The sequence below is a fragment of the Anolis sagrei genome, chromosome 3 (genome assembly GCF_037176765.1).
Source record: "Anolis sagrei isolate rAnoSag1 chromosome 3, rAnoSag1.mat, whole genome shotgun sequence".
In the NCBI taxonomy this organism is placed as follows: Eukaryota; Metazoa; Chordata; class Lepidosauria; order Squamata; family Dactyloidae; genus Anolis; species Anolis sagrei.
Genome location: NC_090023.1, coordinates 195,845,230 through 195,863,656, shown reverse-complemented (window position 1 = coordinate 195,863,656; position 18,427 = coordinate 195,845,230). Strand labels below are relative to the sequence as shown.

Sequence of the window (18,427 nt, the reverse complement as noted above, 5' to 3'; positions counted from 1 at the left end):
CCAAAGCTCAGGAGTAGCCCTTCCCTGCCTTGCATTGCACTGGATATGTGTGAACAGTTGTATCAGTTCTGATTTGGAACTGGTCACAATGGTCACTTGGCCATCCCACTTTCCTCATGTTCCACTAGATCGGGGGGGGGGGGGGGGATGACACCAATATTTGTTGCCATTTATTACCATAGTGGTAGTAGTGGAGTTCCAGAGTGGCTGTCGCTCTGTCATCATTGCTGACATTAGCAAAGGTGCCACCTGACTCAGAGAAGTCTTGCCTGTGTAGATGCGCTCACTGACTTGCGAGTCAACATATATGTACGAGGAAATTTCATTAATTTGCTAGGTCTTCTGTAGTCATAACTTGTAATAGATTTGAAGTTTATAAGTGTTAAATAATGTTGGCTAAGTGGGAAAATGTGCACCTGTCTTTTGATGGTATGCTATCCCTGAACCATGTTGATAGATTCAATATGATAGGCTGCAGGCGTGCGCAAACTTTGGCCCTCCAGGTATTTTGGACTTCAACTTCCACAATTTGTAATAGCCGGTAATCTGGCTGGGATTTCTGGGAGTTAAGGTCCAAAACACCTGAAGGGCCAAAGTTTGCCCTTGCCTAGGATAGAGGCATTTATTCAGTGAGATTTACCGTGCTGGAACCCCGGTGATGTAATGGGTTAAACCCTTGTGCCAGCATGACTGAAGATTGACAGGTTGCTGGTTGGAATCTGGGGAGAGTGCGAATGAGTTCCCTTTGTCAGTTCTGGCTCCCTTTGTCAGTTCTGGCTCCCTCATGTGGGAACATGAGAGAAGCGTCCCATAGGATAGTAAAACATCCAGGCGTCCCCTGGGCAACGTCCTTGGAGATGGCCAATTCTCTCACACCAGAAGTGACTTGCAGTTTATTGTCGAAGGCTTTCATGGCTGGAATCACTAGGTTCTTGTAGGTTTTTTCGGGCTATAGGGCCATGTTCTAGAGGCATTTCTCCTGACGTTTCGCCTGCATCTGTGGCAAGCATCCTCAGAGGTAGTGAGGCCTGTTGGAAATAGGAAAATGGGTTTATATATCTGTGGAATGACTGGGGTGGGGCAAAGAGCTCTCTGTTGAAGCTAGGTGTGAATGTTTCAGCTGACCATCTTCATTAGCATTTGAAGGCCTGGCTGAGCCTGGGAAAATGTTCTGTTGAGAGGTGTTAAGATGTGCCTGGTTATTTCCTCTCTGCTGTTTTGCTGTTATAATTTTAGAGTTTTTTAATACTGGTAGCCAGATTTTGTTCATTTTCATGGTCTCCTCCTTTCTGTTGAAATTGTCCACATGCTTGTGGATTTCAATGACTTCTCTGTGTAGTCTGACATGGTGGTTGTTGGAGTGGTCCAGCATTTCTGTGTTCTCAAATAATATACTGTGTCCAGGCTGGTTCATCAGGTGCTCTGCTATGGCTGACTTCTCTGGTTGAAGTAGTCTGCAGTGCCTTTCATGTTCCTTGATTCGTGTTTGGGCGCTGCGTTTGGTGGTCCCTATGTAGACTTATCCACAGCTGCATGGTATATGGTAGACTCCTGCAGAGGTGAGAGGATCCCTCTTGTCCTTTGCTGAACGTAGCATTTGTTGGATTTTCTTGGTGGGTTTGTAGATTATTTGTATGTTGTGTTTCCTCATCAGCTTCCCTATGCGATCAGTGGTTCCCTTGATGTATGGCAGGAACACTTTTCCTCTGGGTGGATCTTCATATTTACTCTCGTGGCTTGTTCTTGGTCTTGCAGCTCTTCTGATGTTTGAGGTGGAGTATCCATTGGCCTGGAGAACCCAGTTGAGGTGGTTCAGTTCATCTTGGAGGAGGTGGGGTTCGCAGATTCTTTTTGCACGGTCTGCCAAGGCTTTAATGGTGCTTCTTTTTTGACTTGGGTGATGGTTGGAGTTTTTATGTAGATATCTATCTGTGTGTGTGGGTTTTCTGTAGACCGTGTGACCCAATTGTTGATCTGGTTTGCGGATAACTAGGACATCTAGAGTGACTTGCAGTTTCTCAAGTCACTCCTGACATGAAAAAAGAAAAAAGAAAAACCTAAGTGCTGACTCAACATTTTAAATCTTCTTTGTGTGTTTCTATAATAGGATGCAGGTCATAGGGAACCTTTTCACCTGCTGTCCAAAGACTATAGAATTGCTGCCTCAAGTTGCCGGAAGGCTGAGAGGGGCTGTATACAAATACAGTAAATAAATTACCTGCCGGAAGAGATCCAACAGCGAAATCAGCTTTCAAAATTTAAGATAAAATTTAAGACATATTTTTTCTGAGAGGCCTACCCAGTCAATTTTAATTTGTGAATTGTAACTTGCATTTTATCAGCAAATTTTGAGCTGCAGTTTACCTGTGTGTATGTTAAATGCATTTTAACATACACACAGTGCTTTGTTCTTCTTCACTGTTTTAACTATGTTGAACCCCACCTTGAGCTGCAAGGTGGGTAATATTGTTGTTGCTGCTGCTGTTGTGGTCGTCGTCCCTAGGTTACCTCTGAATCTTTCCAAATTCCTAGACCTCTTGAATTTTGATTTTTGGCTATGAAAAAAATGACTCTAACTTGTTTGAAAATTCCTCCTGGAGCAGTGTTGATCTTCTAAGCATCCACCAACATTCATGTCCCCAAATGCTTCTTTCGGTTAATAATAATAATAATAATAATAATAATAATAATAATCATAATAATAATAATATCAGTGACAAAAAGTGGAAGTGTAAATTGGAAGCACACTTATGGCTACTTCTGAGGCATGTTTGACTAAACAGCAGGAGGTGCTGCTTACTGTGGAGACACTAGAATAAAATGTACTCCCTGTTGCAGCTGCTTACCCCTTCCTTGGAATGATATGTGCTCTGGCACTGAAAAAGCCCATTGTCCTGGGGGCAGAAGGAAAAGCTCAAGGAACATATGCTGGTGGAAATTTACATCATCAATATGACAGCATATCTTGGCCATGTGATTGTGGATAGAATATTGATGCTTCAGATAAGAGTTGTTTGAGGAGGTTTCTACTATTGACTCTTAAAATACATTCTAAGTTGTTCATAGTGTCTGCTTAGCTATAGCAGAATATATTTGAATGTCCTCTTTCCCTGATAGCCGTTGCTGTCTGTAGACTTATAGCACCCTCCCGTTTATTCTGCTGCGAAGTGAGTTATCAGTTGTAACTTGTTTCAGTGACTGACATACAACGTAGGGGCATTAGTAACATCAGAACATGCAACTTCTTTCACTGATGTGAATATAGCAGAGCTATCTTTGAATATAATTTTGTCATGAAACAGTTCTGAACTGCTTGCCACAAAGCAAAAATATTCCTTTATAGGTCTTTGCCACTCTTTTTCTTTAGATATTGATCTCTTTAATAGCATTTCTTTCTTTCTGATTTCAGTCATGGATGTAACTGACATAATTAATGGGAAAGTAGATGATGAGGACAAGCAACATTTCATTCCATTTCAGCCGTAAGTATGAAACAAATGTAGATGTTAGAAGAGATTTCTAGACATACAATAGAGAAATAGGAATTGTCATATTAAGTTTTACTCAGCTGGTTTAGATAAGTGGTTTGTAAACTGTGGGCTGTGGACCACCAGTGAGCCACGAGGACGAACATCTGGCCCACGAGCCCCCTCCCTCTTTATTTATTTATTTTATTTACTCTCCTTTCGCGCCACCTGCCATTCCTTCCGTGTTGCTGACCATGGCATATGTTTGGTATCAGAAACTAGAGCTGATGTGGTCTATCCAATGCAATTTTCTGAATCAGCAACCCAAACCGAATCTAAGGTTGACCAAAAACTGAATCAGTTCGTAACCCTTTTGGTACTAATGTTGGAGAGTGGTCTCTAGTCAAAGTGGTCTCTGGTTAAGTAGTCCCTGATCAAGTGGTCCCTAGTTAGGAACCACTGGTTTAGATAATGGAAGTATTGGAAAAGGGAAGGAATACCTGTGTATATTATAATATCAAATATCACAACAAATTAATAATGAAGTCATTTACTTTCAGCTGAAATCCATTTGATTCAATATATTTAATCAATGAAATTACAAAAATCAGGACAACAGCAACAAAAAAAAAAGAACCACTCAGAAAAACAGGGGAATTCCAGAAAAGTTACACCTCCCAACAAAGGATTCCCCCAGGCAGCAACCAGCCAGGGTTTGACTAGCTTCAAGGCCATTTAATGCTAATCAAGGTGGCGAATTGCTACATTCACAAGTACCTCAAGCAGACAAGAGTTCTTTCTCCTACTCTGGACATTCCACAGATATATAAATCCCACTTGCCTTGTTTCCAAAAGACCCCTCAACCTCTGAGGATGCCTGCTATAGATGTGAGAGAAACATCCGGAGAGAATACTTCTGGAACATGGCCATACATCCCACAAAACTCATAGCAACTCAGGTGTCTGTGTTAATATATGATATTTAAAATAAAAAAGGAAATGCTAAACTTTTAACAATATAATAAAGCAAGCTTGCTTGGAAACTTGTGTCAAAGAACAAGGCTGGTTGTGGGAGGTCAGGTGAAGCATTTTTAGTACCTGAATTAATTGTTTTTCATTTGCCTGATAGTTCTGGCTGTTACAAATTTCTATTTTGTTGGTTATTATGTATGTGTCAATGCGCTTATAGGTTATTAAAAACCTGCAGATTTAAAATGTGCTAACTAGGTAGTTCATGGGCCCTGTAAGCTTTTGAAAATAATTCCTGTTAATCTTTCACCATCATTATAAATGAAACTGCAAGCAGTATATACATTGGTAGACAAGACTATGCACGAAAAATAGATGTTCATGGAACACTTACCAGTTTCTTGCTCCATTAAATTCGGCTTACAGTGGTATGAAGAACTCAAAATGTTGAAAAAATGTACAATAATATGAGCTTTGGTTTTCTTCTCTTATCAGTTGCTATTTTAAATTAAAACATTCTGCAGTAGAAAGAATGTCTGAATGAGTAACATGCACAAGTATAATGAATGACAGTCTCATCCACGGTGCTGATTTAAGCGCAGTGTAATGAAGACAGCCCCCCCCCCCCCCGCACCTTTATTTTATTTTTTGCCCGTTGTTTTAAATGCTACTTGGCATTTTTTCTTTTCATGTTCTGGTTATGGATTGCCAATGAAAGAAATACACAACAGCTGCCACATGGCACTTGGTGAGGTTGCTTTGGGTAACAGATGTCGTTTCCCCAAAAGCTGTGTTTTATTTGTAACTTCTATATTTATCCAGTGCATCGTAGTACAAATGTGTCATGAATTCTATCTTATCATCCCATCTCTAAGCTATTTTTCTTTGTAGTAGTTTTCCTCCTTTTGTTAATTCTCACTAAGCACTCAATCCACATACCGGTTCATTCTGAAGGCTACCATGTTTTACGTTTTAGCATTTTATTATTTTATATGTCACTTCTTAAATTTCTCATCTCTACATAGTTCTGGACTGAATTCTGGTGTATGTTTGTTTCTGGGATGATTTGCTTTATTTCTCTTTATTAGATCCATATTTTCCTGATCGATTATCTTTTTTGTTGTACCTCCTCCAATCCTTTGTCTTGTGTTGACTAATGAACACTCTTTGTCCACTATATCGCTTCCTTGTTACTGTGATTTCTGGTTTCCTGTTCTTCCCCTCCATCACTGTTACCTTTTGGTGTTGGTCGTCATGTGCAACTTCTAGGCTAGCGTTGGATAACGCCATTCGACACAAGCAGTTGAATATATCATCCCGTTTTTCACCCAGGGTGGCAGGGGAGAATGATTTCCTTCAGACTGTTATAAACAAGGTGATTGCTGCTAAAGAAGTTAATCACAAGGGTCAGGGTAGGTACTCTGCTTTATTTATTTTTTTACTGTCAGTATTTCTAATAACATGGTTACCTTCCAATTTGTCTAACATCTTACAATGTGCACTCAAAGTTGTGCAACACTCCCATTTTTTAAATGACTACTTCAGTATTCTGCTGATGGAAGGCAGGCCGATGTCCACAACTCCTTTGGAGATATCAACAAGTGGATAAGCTGGGGCAAGTTAGGGAACTCACAGAGACTAAGTCAAAAGCCTTCTCTAGTTTGCCATGACACATGTTGCAGTCTTTGCCCTTTCACATTGGTTAAAGATACAATTCCAGTATCTTTTGTATGTACAGTAGAGTCTCGCTTATCCAATCTTTGCTCATCCAACATTCTGTATTATCCAACGCAGTCTGCTTCCTGCCCGGATCGACAGCTGTTTCAATACATTGTGATGTATTGTTGCTAAATTCGTAAATACAGTAATTACTACATAATGTTACAGTGTATTTAACTGCTTTTTCTGTTGATTTGTTGTAAAATAATAATAATAAAGCTTTATTTATACCCCGCTCCATCTCCCCCAGGGGGACTTGGTGCGGCTTACGTGAGGCCATGCCCATCAGTACAATACAAACTATAACACAAACACAATAAAACAAGCAAAATACATAAAATGCAAAATTGAAATAATATACAACACAACAATATAAAATCAAGCATTAAAAACACAGGAAATTTCACTAGGCAGGGCCAGATGCATGGATAAAATTATATAAAATATTAAAAACACTGGGAGATAGGGCAGAGTAACTTATAAGGAGGAGGCTCCAGGAATGAGGAAAGATTTCATTGCACAACCCATAAAGTAAAGTGCGTCTAAGGACATTTTGTGCAAAGTGTGGTCAGGGAGAATCTTTCATTCAATCACTGAAGGCACATTGGAATAACCAGGTTTTCAAATTCCTCCTGAAGATTGCCAGTGTGGGAGCTTTAATGTCTCTGGGAAGTGAGTTCCAGAGCCAAGGAGGCCATCGCAGAGAAGGCCCTCTCTCTCGTCCCAGCAAGTCGCACTTGCTATGCAGGGGGGGGGGGGAGCGAAAGAAGGGCCTCTCCGGAAGATCGAAGGGATCGTGTGGGTTCATAGGTGGAAATACGGTCACGCATGTAGGAGGGTCCCAAACTGTTCAGGGCTTTGTAGGTCAAGACCTGCATCTTGAATTGGGCCCAGTAGATAAACGGCAGCCAGTGGAGCTCCTTAAACAGGAGGGTTGACCGCTCTCTGTAATTAGCTCCAATTAATAGTCTGGCTGCCGCCCATTGGACCAGTTGGAGTTTCTGGGCCGTCTTCAAGGGCAGCCCCACATAGAGAGCATTGCAATAGTCCAATCTAGAGGTAACTAAGGCGTGGACCACCGTGGCCAAATCCGACTTCACGAGTTACGGTCGCAGCTGGCGCATAAGTTTCAATTGTGCGAATGCCCTCCTAGCCACTGCCAATGCATGAGCTTCAAGCGTCAGCACCGAATCTAGGAGGACACCCAAGCTGCGGACCTGCGATTTCAGGGGGAGTGCAACCTCATCAAGCAGCCTCGATCCAGCCTATGATTGACCTGGAAGTCCGCTGTCTTTTCAGGATTGATCCTCAACTTATTCGTCCTCATCCAGACCGTCACAGTGGTTAGGCACTCGTCCAGCACTCAAAGGGCTTCCTTGGAGTTAGGCGGAAATGAGTAGCAGAATTGGGTGTCATCTGCGTAGAGATGGCACCCAACTCCAAAACTCTGGATGACCTCTTCCAACGGTTTCATATAGATATTAAAAAGCATGGGAGACAGAATGGAACCTTGCGGGACCCCACAGGTCAAAGGCCAGAGGTCCGAGCAGGTGTCCCCCAGCTTCACCATCTGGGAATGATGGTGTTTTGCTGCTTAATTTGTAAAATCATAATGTAATTTGATGTTTAATAGGCTTTTCCTTAATCCCTTCTTATTATTCAACATTTTCGCTTATCCAACATTCTGCCGGCCCATTTATATTGGATAAGTGAGACTTTACTGTATTTGGAGCTTTCCTTTATTCCTTGGGAAATTACTGGAAATCAACACATTTTAGGCCAAATGCGGTAGAAACCATTTCCATTATACGCTGTAGATTTTATGCGCATCATAAAGTCTCATTTGTTTGTCTTCAATAAACTCTTGGCTTTTGCCAAGGCATACAATATGGCAACTGGTGTGCCAGTTTTGAGTTGTTGCTGTTACCACAAAGTGTACTGTAGTGGTCTATATAAAAATAGAAAGATAAATTCACTGCTAAAATAACTCTGCAGTCACAGCACATACTAGATAGCAGTATTTAGTAACGTAGAAGCAAAAGCAGAGATAGAAATCAAAATATTGAGTACACAATTCAATCACAGGCAAGATGCAATATTCTTGATCTTCAGAGATAGTATACTTAATAACTATGTATGTTGAAAATAGAAACTTACTTTCCTTAACAGTATGCATATTGGTTTCAGACAGGTAAAATGCAGGCACATGTTGGTATATAAAATAGCTTTAAATTATTTTGTTCATTGAGGTGAAATATTCTCCCTGAGACATTCATATCACTTGAGCCTTTAATAAGTGTCCTTTGCCGAGTGGCATCAAATTTACTATGTTTCCCTGAATATCCCCACATCAGATGGGGACACATCACACATTGTATAAACTATGAGCCACAAAATGTGGTAACTTCCAATGTAGGGATCTTTAAAGGGGTCTAGACAAAATTCATGGAAAATGAATCTGTGGGCAGTGCTCACAAAGGCTCTATGGTACTGAAACGTTCAGAGGTGCCTCTGATGATACCATGGAGGAATAGTATTTCGACTACTGTTTATATGTTGTGATCATGAATCTATCTGGTGAATACTAAAGGCCCTAAAGGCCCTTCCACACAGCCATATAACTCAGAATATCAAAGCATAAAATCCCACAATATCTGCTTTGAACTGGGTCATCTGAGTCCACACTGCCATATATTCCAGTTCAAAGCAGATAACGTGGGGTTTTATTCAGCTGTGTGGAAGGGGCTTTTGATCTGATCTTAGATGTTTCCTCTGTCATTGTTCTGCATTTTAAAAGCAGCTGTTTATTGAAAATAGCTCTTGTACTATTTTTTTCACTTAATGCTACAGGTTTGTGGGTGACAATGAAACTTCTTCCAGGAGATATTCATCAGATAAGAAAAGAATTCCCTCATTTAGTTGACAGAACTACAGCAGTGGCTCGGAAAATGGGATTTCCTGAAATTATTATGCCTGGTGAGATGTTGTGAATGTTTATCTGTTTTAGATGATCAAGTACTGGTTCAAGACAAAGCATTCAACTCTAAAAAGAATCTGCTACAGTAATAGTGTTTCAGGGAGATGTGGCTTAAAAACTGTATTTTCAATCTACTATTAGCTTTATATTAATAATGTAGGAGCATTCTTGTCAACATGTTTGATTAACTGCATAGATAGTATGTCTAGTTCCTTTGCTTTCAAAATTTAGAGACCCTGGTGTGTTTTAACTACTTCAGATTTTAATGTATATTATAAAGTAGTAGTAAACTTTATTACGGTTGATGACCAGGTTGTAACAGGGGGATCCAGTTCCGCATAGCCACATCAAACCCAAGGGGTCATATGCTTCACACTTCAACAAATTTTAAAATCTAGGCTAAAAACACATACAACTAGTTATTAAAACCCAACACTATAAATATGCACTATAAATATTATCCAACACTATAAATATCAGTCTATATCTGATTTTCCATCTATATTCCAGAGGTGAAGCTTAGGTCTTTTGACTCTGATAAATGAATCTATGAAACAAAGGCATATTTCAAAAGCAGTTCTGTTGCTCACATGTCCAAATTGGCTAGTAAGTGTTTAGATCATACATTATTGCATGCAGATGTGTGAACCTGTTGTGCAGAAAATGCTAGCATTTACTAAGTATAATTCTAAATTTATTACTGTAAGATAAGGATATTAAAATATGTGGTTAACTATTTTAAAATCACTTAATTTTGACTACTAAGAATATTGTTAGGTGAACTTAATTCTTTTGTTATAAGTTTAGTGTTATTATAGTGTATTATTTTGATTTTTGAAGTGTTTGTATTATTTTGGGCATTGAATGTTTGTCCCTTTTCTGTGTGTAAACCAACCTGTGTCCCTTTGGGGAGAGAGGGCAGTTTGAAGCCATTGTTCCGCGTCCTAAGAAAACAAGCTTGCTCCCTCCTCCCTGTGACTTCCTCTCACATATTTATACATGGCTATCATGTCTCCTCTCAACCTTCTCTTTTGGAGGCTAAACATGTCCAGCTCTTTAATCTACTCCTCAGAGACCTTGTTCTCCAGATCCTTGATCATTTTGTTTGCCCTCCTCTGGACACATGCCAGCTTGTTAATATCTCTTTTCCTTACAAATTTTCAACATATTTTTTCACCCCTCCCTTCCTTCCATATGCAGGTGATGTGCGTAATGATATCTATGTAACATTAGTTCAAGGAGATTTTGACAAAGGCAGCAAGACCACAGCAAAGAATGTAGAGGTTACAGTATCGGTTTATGATGAAGATGGCAAAAAACTGGAGGTACTTTAAAGCGTTATCTGTTTTAATTTCGAACCACTCTCTAAATAAGGATATTTGAATATTCCTATTCCTGAAATTTGCAAATATTATTGGCAATAATAGTTCAAGTTGCTCTAAAGTTCTTTGTTTGCAGAACATCAGAAACATTTACCAGAATGTGATACCCCACATTCAGTAGTGCCTCATGTATTTCTTTAAATCAGTGTTTCTAGTCCTTTCATGAGTGACTTTTTTCTTAATCTAGATCTAGAGACTCAGGCCCATTCTACCCTGCCATCTAATCAGTATTTGATCCCAGATTATCCACTTTGAACTGGATTATATGGCAGTGTAGATTCGTATAATCCAATTCAAAGCAGATAACCTGGAGTCAGTTTAAATTCAGCTCAGTGAAGTTTTTTGAACCATATAGCCAGCTTCAGTATATGGGTTCTTGCAGCCAGACATTTAACAAACATGAGCTTTTCCAGGAAGTAAACTTTGTTACCTGATTTTGTTACTGTGGCAGTGTTTATAGTTATAACAGGTGTATGGCAAGAACAGCATTGCTAGATTTGCTCCTGCTGATGATCTCGGTTTTATGTACCATATATCAAAATGTGTTTTTGATAACACTTTGTAAAAAAAAAAATCTGTTCCTGGTTTGAAAGTGTCATTTCCTGTTTAATTATGCAGTACTTACTTTGAAAGTAGTTGTTATAGTCCAGAAACTTTGTTTTTGTGGCTGCCAAAAATTATGTTAAATTGATTGAGACTTTCTGAGATATTCATTGCAGATCTATAGCAAAATGTGCCACAGGATATCCCACAAAAACAACGTTTTTGCAGTTTAATAAACTTTTTCCATGTTTTTATGATAGACCCAATTAGGAAATTACATTTTTAACCCAAGGACAAAAAAATTACATAGCGCAGATGATGTGTAGTTTAATACTAACTTAAGGATGCAAACTCTATTATCCCAATATTTCTCTTTCTTTAGAATGTAATTTTTCCTGGTGCTGGAGATGATGCACTTTCAGAATATAAGTCTGTGATATACTATCAAGTAAAGCAGCCACGCTGGTTTGAAACTCTTAAGGTATGTCTGACATTCAGATTCCATTTTTAAAAAATCAAGTAAGAGAGACAGGAAGAAAACAGCTTTTTCTTTCTGACTTGCTATATTGCTGTCAGACTAAACAAGGTATTTGTGCCAGAAAAGCTTTCAAAGGTTGCTAAGGAACAACATAGATGAAGACATTGATTGAATATATTTACCTCCTGGTCTTTTGGTCAACGCGGCTTTGGCAGAATTATCCCAACATCTGTCTCATAGCTCTTGTATGAGAAGGCTAGACACTATCGCGATTGGTTGTATTGCCACGTGCATTGTCAGATTATTCAGGTATCTCATGCATTGTTAATCAAACTACAATGGCAGTAGCAGTTTAGCAAAACAAATGGGAATTATTAATAGAACTTGAGTAGCATCGTTAATGCATATTAATAGCACTGGAAAGTTGAGAAAATTAGACAAGGGAAAAAGTCAACAAGTATAATAAGTGTTAAGAGGTGAAATTATAATTTGTGTGTGTATGTGTTTCCATGTGCTTTTTGTTTGGTGGCAGTTATAGAACATCAAGGGCAAAGCAATGTTAGAACCCACAATTTTTGTGTTCTCTTGCTCCATTTTTCAAGTAGAGAACTAGAATTGCCTTTCATTTTCCGGTCCCAATTCAAGGTGCTGGTGCTTACCTACAAAGCCCTAAACGGTTTGAGACCCGCCTACCTGTGTGACCGCATCTCTGTGTACGAACCCACACAATCTCTTCGTTCATCTGGAGAGGCCCTGCTCACGATCCCACCTGCATCGCAAGTGCGATTGGTGGGAACGAGGGATAGTGCTTCCTCTGTGGTAGCCCCTTGACTCTGGAACTCTCTCCCTAAGGACATCAGGCAGGCCCCGTCGCTAGCAATTTTTAGGAGGAGCTTGAAAACGTGGTTGTTCCAGTGTGCCTTCCCAGAATAGGAAACTCCTAGCATTATGTCGCAATGCACTTTATCAGAGATCTAGGATATCTGCATGCCCATCCCCCTCCAAACACTCCACCTGGTCATGCCCAGCACTTTTTAAATTTTAATTACTACATTTGGCCCTGCCATTGTTTGTAATTGTGCCATTGTGTGTTGTCAATGTGATTGCTTTGTTTTCTGAGTTATTTTGCTGTCTGTTGTTGCTGTTGTTTTTACTATTGTATTTGGGCTTGGCCTCTTGTAAGCCGCACTGAATCCTTCGGGAGATGGTAGAGGGGTACAAATAAAGGTTTATTATTATTATTATTATTATTATTATTCCATTTTTTTCCTTTGGAATTGCTCAGGTTGCCTACTTCTGCCTACTTAATTTGAAAAGAGTTCAGTACAAAGAACACAACATTAATGAGTTAGATTGGGCATAATCAGAAGTCCAGGCAAATTTAGTGTATAAACAGCCAGGCTTACAACAGAGTAAATGAAATATCTGTACCAGAAGGAATAATCTAAATGGAATGGGTAACAAGAATGTCACAGAACACAACCTATTTGTCCATCCAGTTGGTATTATCTGTTCTTACAGTCAGTCTCAGATATGGATTCTTTGATATAATTTGCTGCATTATCATTTTAATTGAAGATGCTCCAGTTTGAATTTAGGTTCTTGTACAAGTAAAGCAAGGAACCCCCGGTGGTACAGTACGTTAAACTGCTAAGCTGCTGAACTTCTTGACTGAAAGGTTGGCGGTTCAAACTGCCAAGCTAGCAGTTTGAAAACATGCAAATTTGAGTAGATTAATAGATACTGTTCTGGCAGGAAGGTAACGGCACTCCATGTAGTCATGCCAGCCACATGGCCTTGGAGCCGTCTACAGACAACGCTGGCTCTTCAGCTTAGAAATGGAAATGAGCACCAGTCCCCAGAGTTGGACACGACTAGACTTAATGTCAAGGGAAAACCTTTACCTTTTAAAACATGTACTTACATGTTATTGAATATAAAGTAGCCAATGTATCAATTTAAACTTCCATAAATATACTCTGTGTAGTCATGTATAGGTAAAAAAATCAGCCCCAATAGCTTGTTCAGGTCAATATGAATACTGTGCATTAAATTATCAACAAAGGAACCATCCCCTTCTATATTTAAGTACCAAAATAGAAGAGTATAGCCTGTCAACAACAACAACAAATTTTATATCCCGCCCCATCTCCCCGTGGGGACTCAGGGTGGCTTACAGCATAAAAAGGCAAATATTCAATGCCATGCAATGCAATAAATTAAGCAATATAAATAAATAGTATAAAACATTCAATCTTATAAAGCAATAACATGAAAGACCAATAAAAACACATAAAACCAAGTCAATAAAAACAGAATTAAAGCCATTTCCAAAGACCATTCCGTGTTTAATAGGGCTAGATGTCAATTGTTCATCTCTCCATACTCCTGGGTGCAGAGGAAAGTTTTTAGTTGTTTTTAAAAGAGGACTTGGGAGAACTTTAAAGAAGTATTGACTCTTTTCACTGTGGTGCCACTTCAGGCTTTTTTGCATGTCTGGCTGGGAAAATTGGGACAGCTACTGGGGGAGGTGACCTCCCAAGTCACCAATAATAATAATAATAATAATAATAATAATAATAATAATAATAATAATTTTTAATTTATACCCCTCTCTCCCTGAAAGGATTTGGAGTGGGTTATAAGAAGCAACAAATACAAAAATATAAACAGTAAATAATAAACAACAATGACAATAAACAATTATCATTTAGTACATTTAAAATAACATGAGTATTAATAAATAATGATTTAAAAGTTAATTGCCCTCTAAAAACAATCTAAATCTATATAACTGTTTAAACCAGCCATTTCTATTGCCAAGATATTCTGCAGTTATAATTAATTATCTCATGGCCATTCCAAATTTTATCTGATAGTTATCAATGGAGCCTTGCCATTCTCAAACATTGTTGCTTTCCCCTCTCTGCAGAATGACACTTGATTTATCTATGGCTCATGTAACAATAACTTTAACCTGAAGCCTGCCTTTGACTTCTATATGAGGTTGGCTTATCCATGTGTATATATAGTAATTTAGTAGGTTAGTTGACTGAGTCTTTTTTAGAGAGTGTCATGTATGACTTTATATTTTATTTGTTTGTTTGTTTGTTTTGTGTAAAGGTTGCAATTCCCATTGAAGATGTAAATCGCAGTCACTTGAGGTTTACATTCCGCCACAGATCATCACAGGATTGTGAGTAATTAAAAATCTCATCCCCAAAACCTCTCTTGTTTTGTAGTGTCTGCACTTTTATTAAAGAAGTTGCTGTTTCAATTTTCTTTCTGATTTCATACCCTTTTTCTTTCTGATTTGGAATCTTTTTTTCTTTGTCCTCAACTCTTGCTACTTTTTGATATGCTTTCCTCCCCTTTGCATTTCCACAAGTAAAATCAATTGACGGCATTGAACGTGTGCTGCTTATAAGCTGGTAAGTAGTGATATTTTATGGAGAAAATTATCTAACTTGCTTGCGGTTTGTATGCTGTGATCTTTGTTGGCCACAAAAAACAATTATGGAGAAAACATGTAAAACAATTGCCGCAAATTTTCTGTGACTGAAAAGTGGTGTAAAAATATTTTATAACAAATAAATTCTCATTGACATATTAGCCAAATATTGATTGCGCTAAGAATTAATGTTTTTGATTTAAATCTCTAACATTTGATATGATAACCAGCTTGTAAGTATTATTCACTTTATTATTGTTGCTTAATGTTCTTTTATTTATGTACAGTGGGGAAAAAGTATTTAGTCAGATACCAATTGTACAAGTTCTCCCACTTAAAAAGATGAGAGAGGCCTGTAATTGACATAATAGATAGACCTCAACTATGAGAGACAACATGAGAAAACACATGCAGAAAATCACATTGTCTGATTTTTATCAAATTTATTTGCAAGTTATGGTGGAAAATAAGTATTTGGTCCATAACAAAAGTTCATCTCAATACTTTTTTATATATCCTTTATTGGCAATGACAGGGGTCAAACGTTTTCTGTAAGTCATGATTGGCTCTTCTGGAATTTAGAGTTTTTATTTGGCAATCATTAGAAGAATCAAAGCTTTAAATGATATAACTTTCACTGAATGTATTTAAGGACTTGCAGTATTTGACATTTACTTCATAATAGCTAATTACTGTGCATTAAAAAACTCCTATTTTGATGTAAAAATTAGTCAAATGAATGTAACCGGTACTTATTTTAATGGAATATTTAACAATTTTACTAATGTAATGTTCAGCAAATTACTATCATATTTGTGACCGTGAACTACAAATGAGTTCAGTACGAAGCATTCACATTATGTGGCAACAGTTCATGGGTGGCCGGACTTATTAAGTTACAGATTATTGTATTTAGTATGGATTAATGCTCACAGTACTATATTGTTTTTATCATTTTTTAAATTTGTTTATATGCAAAAGGATTGACCAGTGCTGCTGTTCAGTTGCTGATTCTCATCTCTACTTGATATATTCCTTTTCCCTCTGAAGTTGAACCAATCAGGTCTTTTATAATTAACAATTATAGAAAATATCTAGCCATAATTTCATTGAAACCTATTATTGACCCAAATGACAATATGAACTTTCTACTGTGTTGTAGAGTACGTCTTCCTAAACTGAGAATCATGACCCCATTTGTAACTGAATTTGCCTACCACTTGTGCAGGGAGGGAAGGGTTAATGCCACCTATTGTTTTTGTTTTGAGTGGGTAGAGAGGTTATGAATAGTATGGATGTATGTAAACAGAGTATGGTGGGAGCAAGAGGGTTCTGGGTGTGGGTCCATTTCAGGGAGTTGGAGGTACAGACTTCCAAAGCACCCCATTATGGTTCCCCACTTCAAGAGAAAAAGGAGAACCAAGAGAGCATATTCTGCTCCTTGAGTTTGAAAACCAAGCATGGCATGAAAAATGTTGAAAATGTGCTGCATCCTGCAATGTCAAATATTCAGCCAAGATTTAATTCCTTTATGTAAAAAATACACAAGCACATCAATTTCATTAGTATGCAAGTTTGCTTGCAACCTTTAATAAATGGTGCGTGTGTGTATGTGTATGGATTTGTTTTAGAGTACATTTCTTTATGTTTTATCAATAAATGTTTGGTTTGATATACCTATTTGATCATCACCAGATTTTGGTATCCATGGGGAGTCCTGGAGGCAATCCTCCATGGATTTGGAGAGCTGACCGAAGTACTTTTATGCTTGAGGAGGAAGGATTCTAGGAAGGGTTTGGAGGCAAATAGGGACAGTGCATGTTTACCTTTTTTTCTGTGAAATATTAGAATTTTTTAATAATTTTGCTAAACTATATTTGATCAACCTAATGTTAGCATATCTCATAGAGAATGGCATAAAATGTTTCACGAAGTGTGCAGAGAACCTCACAGTTTTGGAAACACAGCCTTACAGTTGCCTGACCACTGGAATTTGTACTCTTCTTTCTCCGTCTTCTCTTAAACTTTCTCAAATCCAACCTGTAAGCAGGAGATTTGTTGGTTTTCCTGTGGATTGTTTGGCCAATCCCTGTTCACCATAGATCAGAATCATGCTGTCCTAAGGTGCTCCCAGATTCTCTTCCTGTCCAAATGCTCTCCGTATACAAATTCAAATCACTGCTCCTGAAAGCCTCTGGGGGTGGTATTTTCCTTGTAATAAAGTAGCAGGTTCTTCAGTCATTTTATTTCTCCCCCTGGGACCCCAGGTTTAGCAAACCCAAAGTTGGCTTTGACTTTGGAAGGCCTTGGTACAGCCCACAGAAATGTCTTGGGGAACCCATGTTTGACATGCATGGTTTGGGCAGCATCTTATGTAGCTGAACTGATAACTGAAGCTAAAGGCTTACTTAGCAAACAATGAGGACTTCTCTTTACTTATTTTACAGTATTGTACATAGTAGAGGATCTGATGTGATCATATTTTGGGTTTTGCAATTATACAACCCCTGAAAGTGGTATTTAAATTCTGATGGTGTGTGCATTCATGAGGGGGCATTTTTAATAGAAGAATGTTATGTTCCATGTACGTATATTTTCCATTTGTGGGGGGATTTTTTAAAACAATAATAAAGCATAATCAATAAAGCATAACATGCATGTCTGTTCAGAACTTAGCTCCATTCAATTCAGATAAGCTAACATCCAGGTAAATATGGATAGAATCGCAGCCCAAATTTCTAATGTCTTAACATTTATGGAAAGTGATTTCTAAATCTTCACTAACCTTTAAATGTGGTAATAGAATAGGCTGCACCTGCATTTTGGAGTGTCTTTATGTGTATTTTCACTAACTGATTTACAGCATATTCTTCTGCTTCTATTTTAAACAGCCAAAGATAAGTCTGAGAAGATATTTGCCCTGGCATTTGTTAAATTGATGAGATATGATGGAACAACGTTGCGGGATGGGGAACATGATCTTATAGTATACAAGGTAAATATATGTTGTAGTGCTCTGAGAATTCAAATGTGTATAGATTATCTATTTTGTTCAATGTGATGCAGAAATATATTTCAAATAAGTCTTTAAGATTACTACAACTTAGTAAATTAGTGCACAAGATAAGAAACTTGGGATATTAAATAGAAGCATAAAACTATACTTTCAGACAGGTTCAAACAGCTTATTGTGTTCCCTGAGTTTTGAGCTTTTATCATTTTTAAACTGCAGAGATGAAACAGTTCTCTTTTTTCTGCCTCATTCCTTTTAGGGTAGGTAAGTTAGAACAGTGGTGGATTTCCACTGGTATCAAAAAGTATGAATTCGACTGTGCAATATGTTTTTGATCTAGTCTTTGAAGGTACTGCAAGGAGAATGCCTTCAACTTGTGTACTCATTAAAAATGAAGCAATTGGATAAGTGTGGCTACATTTAAATGT

General features: G+C 38.1%; 1 protein-coding gene across 1 annotated transcript in view; it reads left to right on the top strand.

Moving 5' to 3' along the window:
- Positions 1-18,427, top strand: part of DOCK1 (dedicator of cytokinesis 1) — a 530,863-nt gene that overhangs the window by 95,950 nt on the left and 416,486 nt on the right. Inside the window, exons 11-17 of the mRNA XM_060768624.2 lie at positions 3,410-3,482; positions 5,769-5,848; positions 9,006-9,131; positions 10,333-10,457; positions 11,440-11,538; positions 14,659-14,731; positions 17,878-17,981. Of these exons, the coding sequence (XP_060624607.2) occupies positions 3,410-3,482; positions 5,769-5,848; positions 9,006-9,131; positions 10,333-10,457; positions 11,440-11,538; positions 14,659-14,731; positions 17,878-17,981 (680 nt within the window). The remainder of the gene's footprint in view (positions 1-3,409; positions 3,483-5,768; positions 5,849-9,005; positions 9,132-10,332; positions 10,458-11,439; positions 11,539-14,658; positions 14,732-17,877; positions 17,982-18,427) is intronic.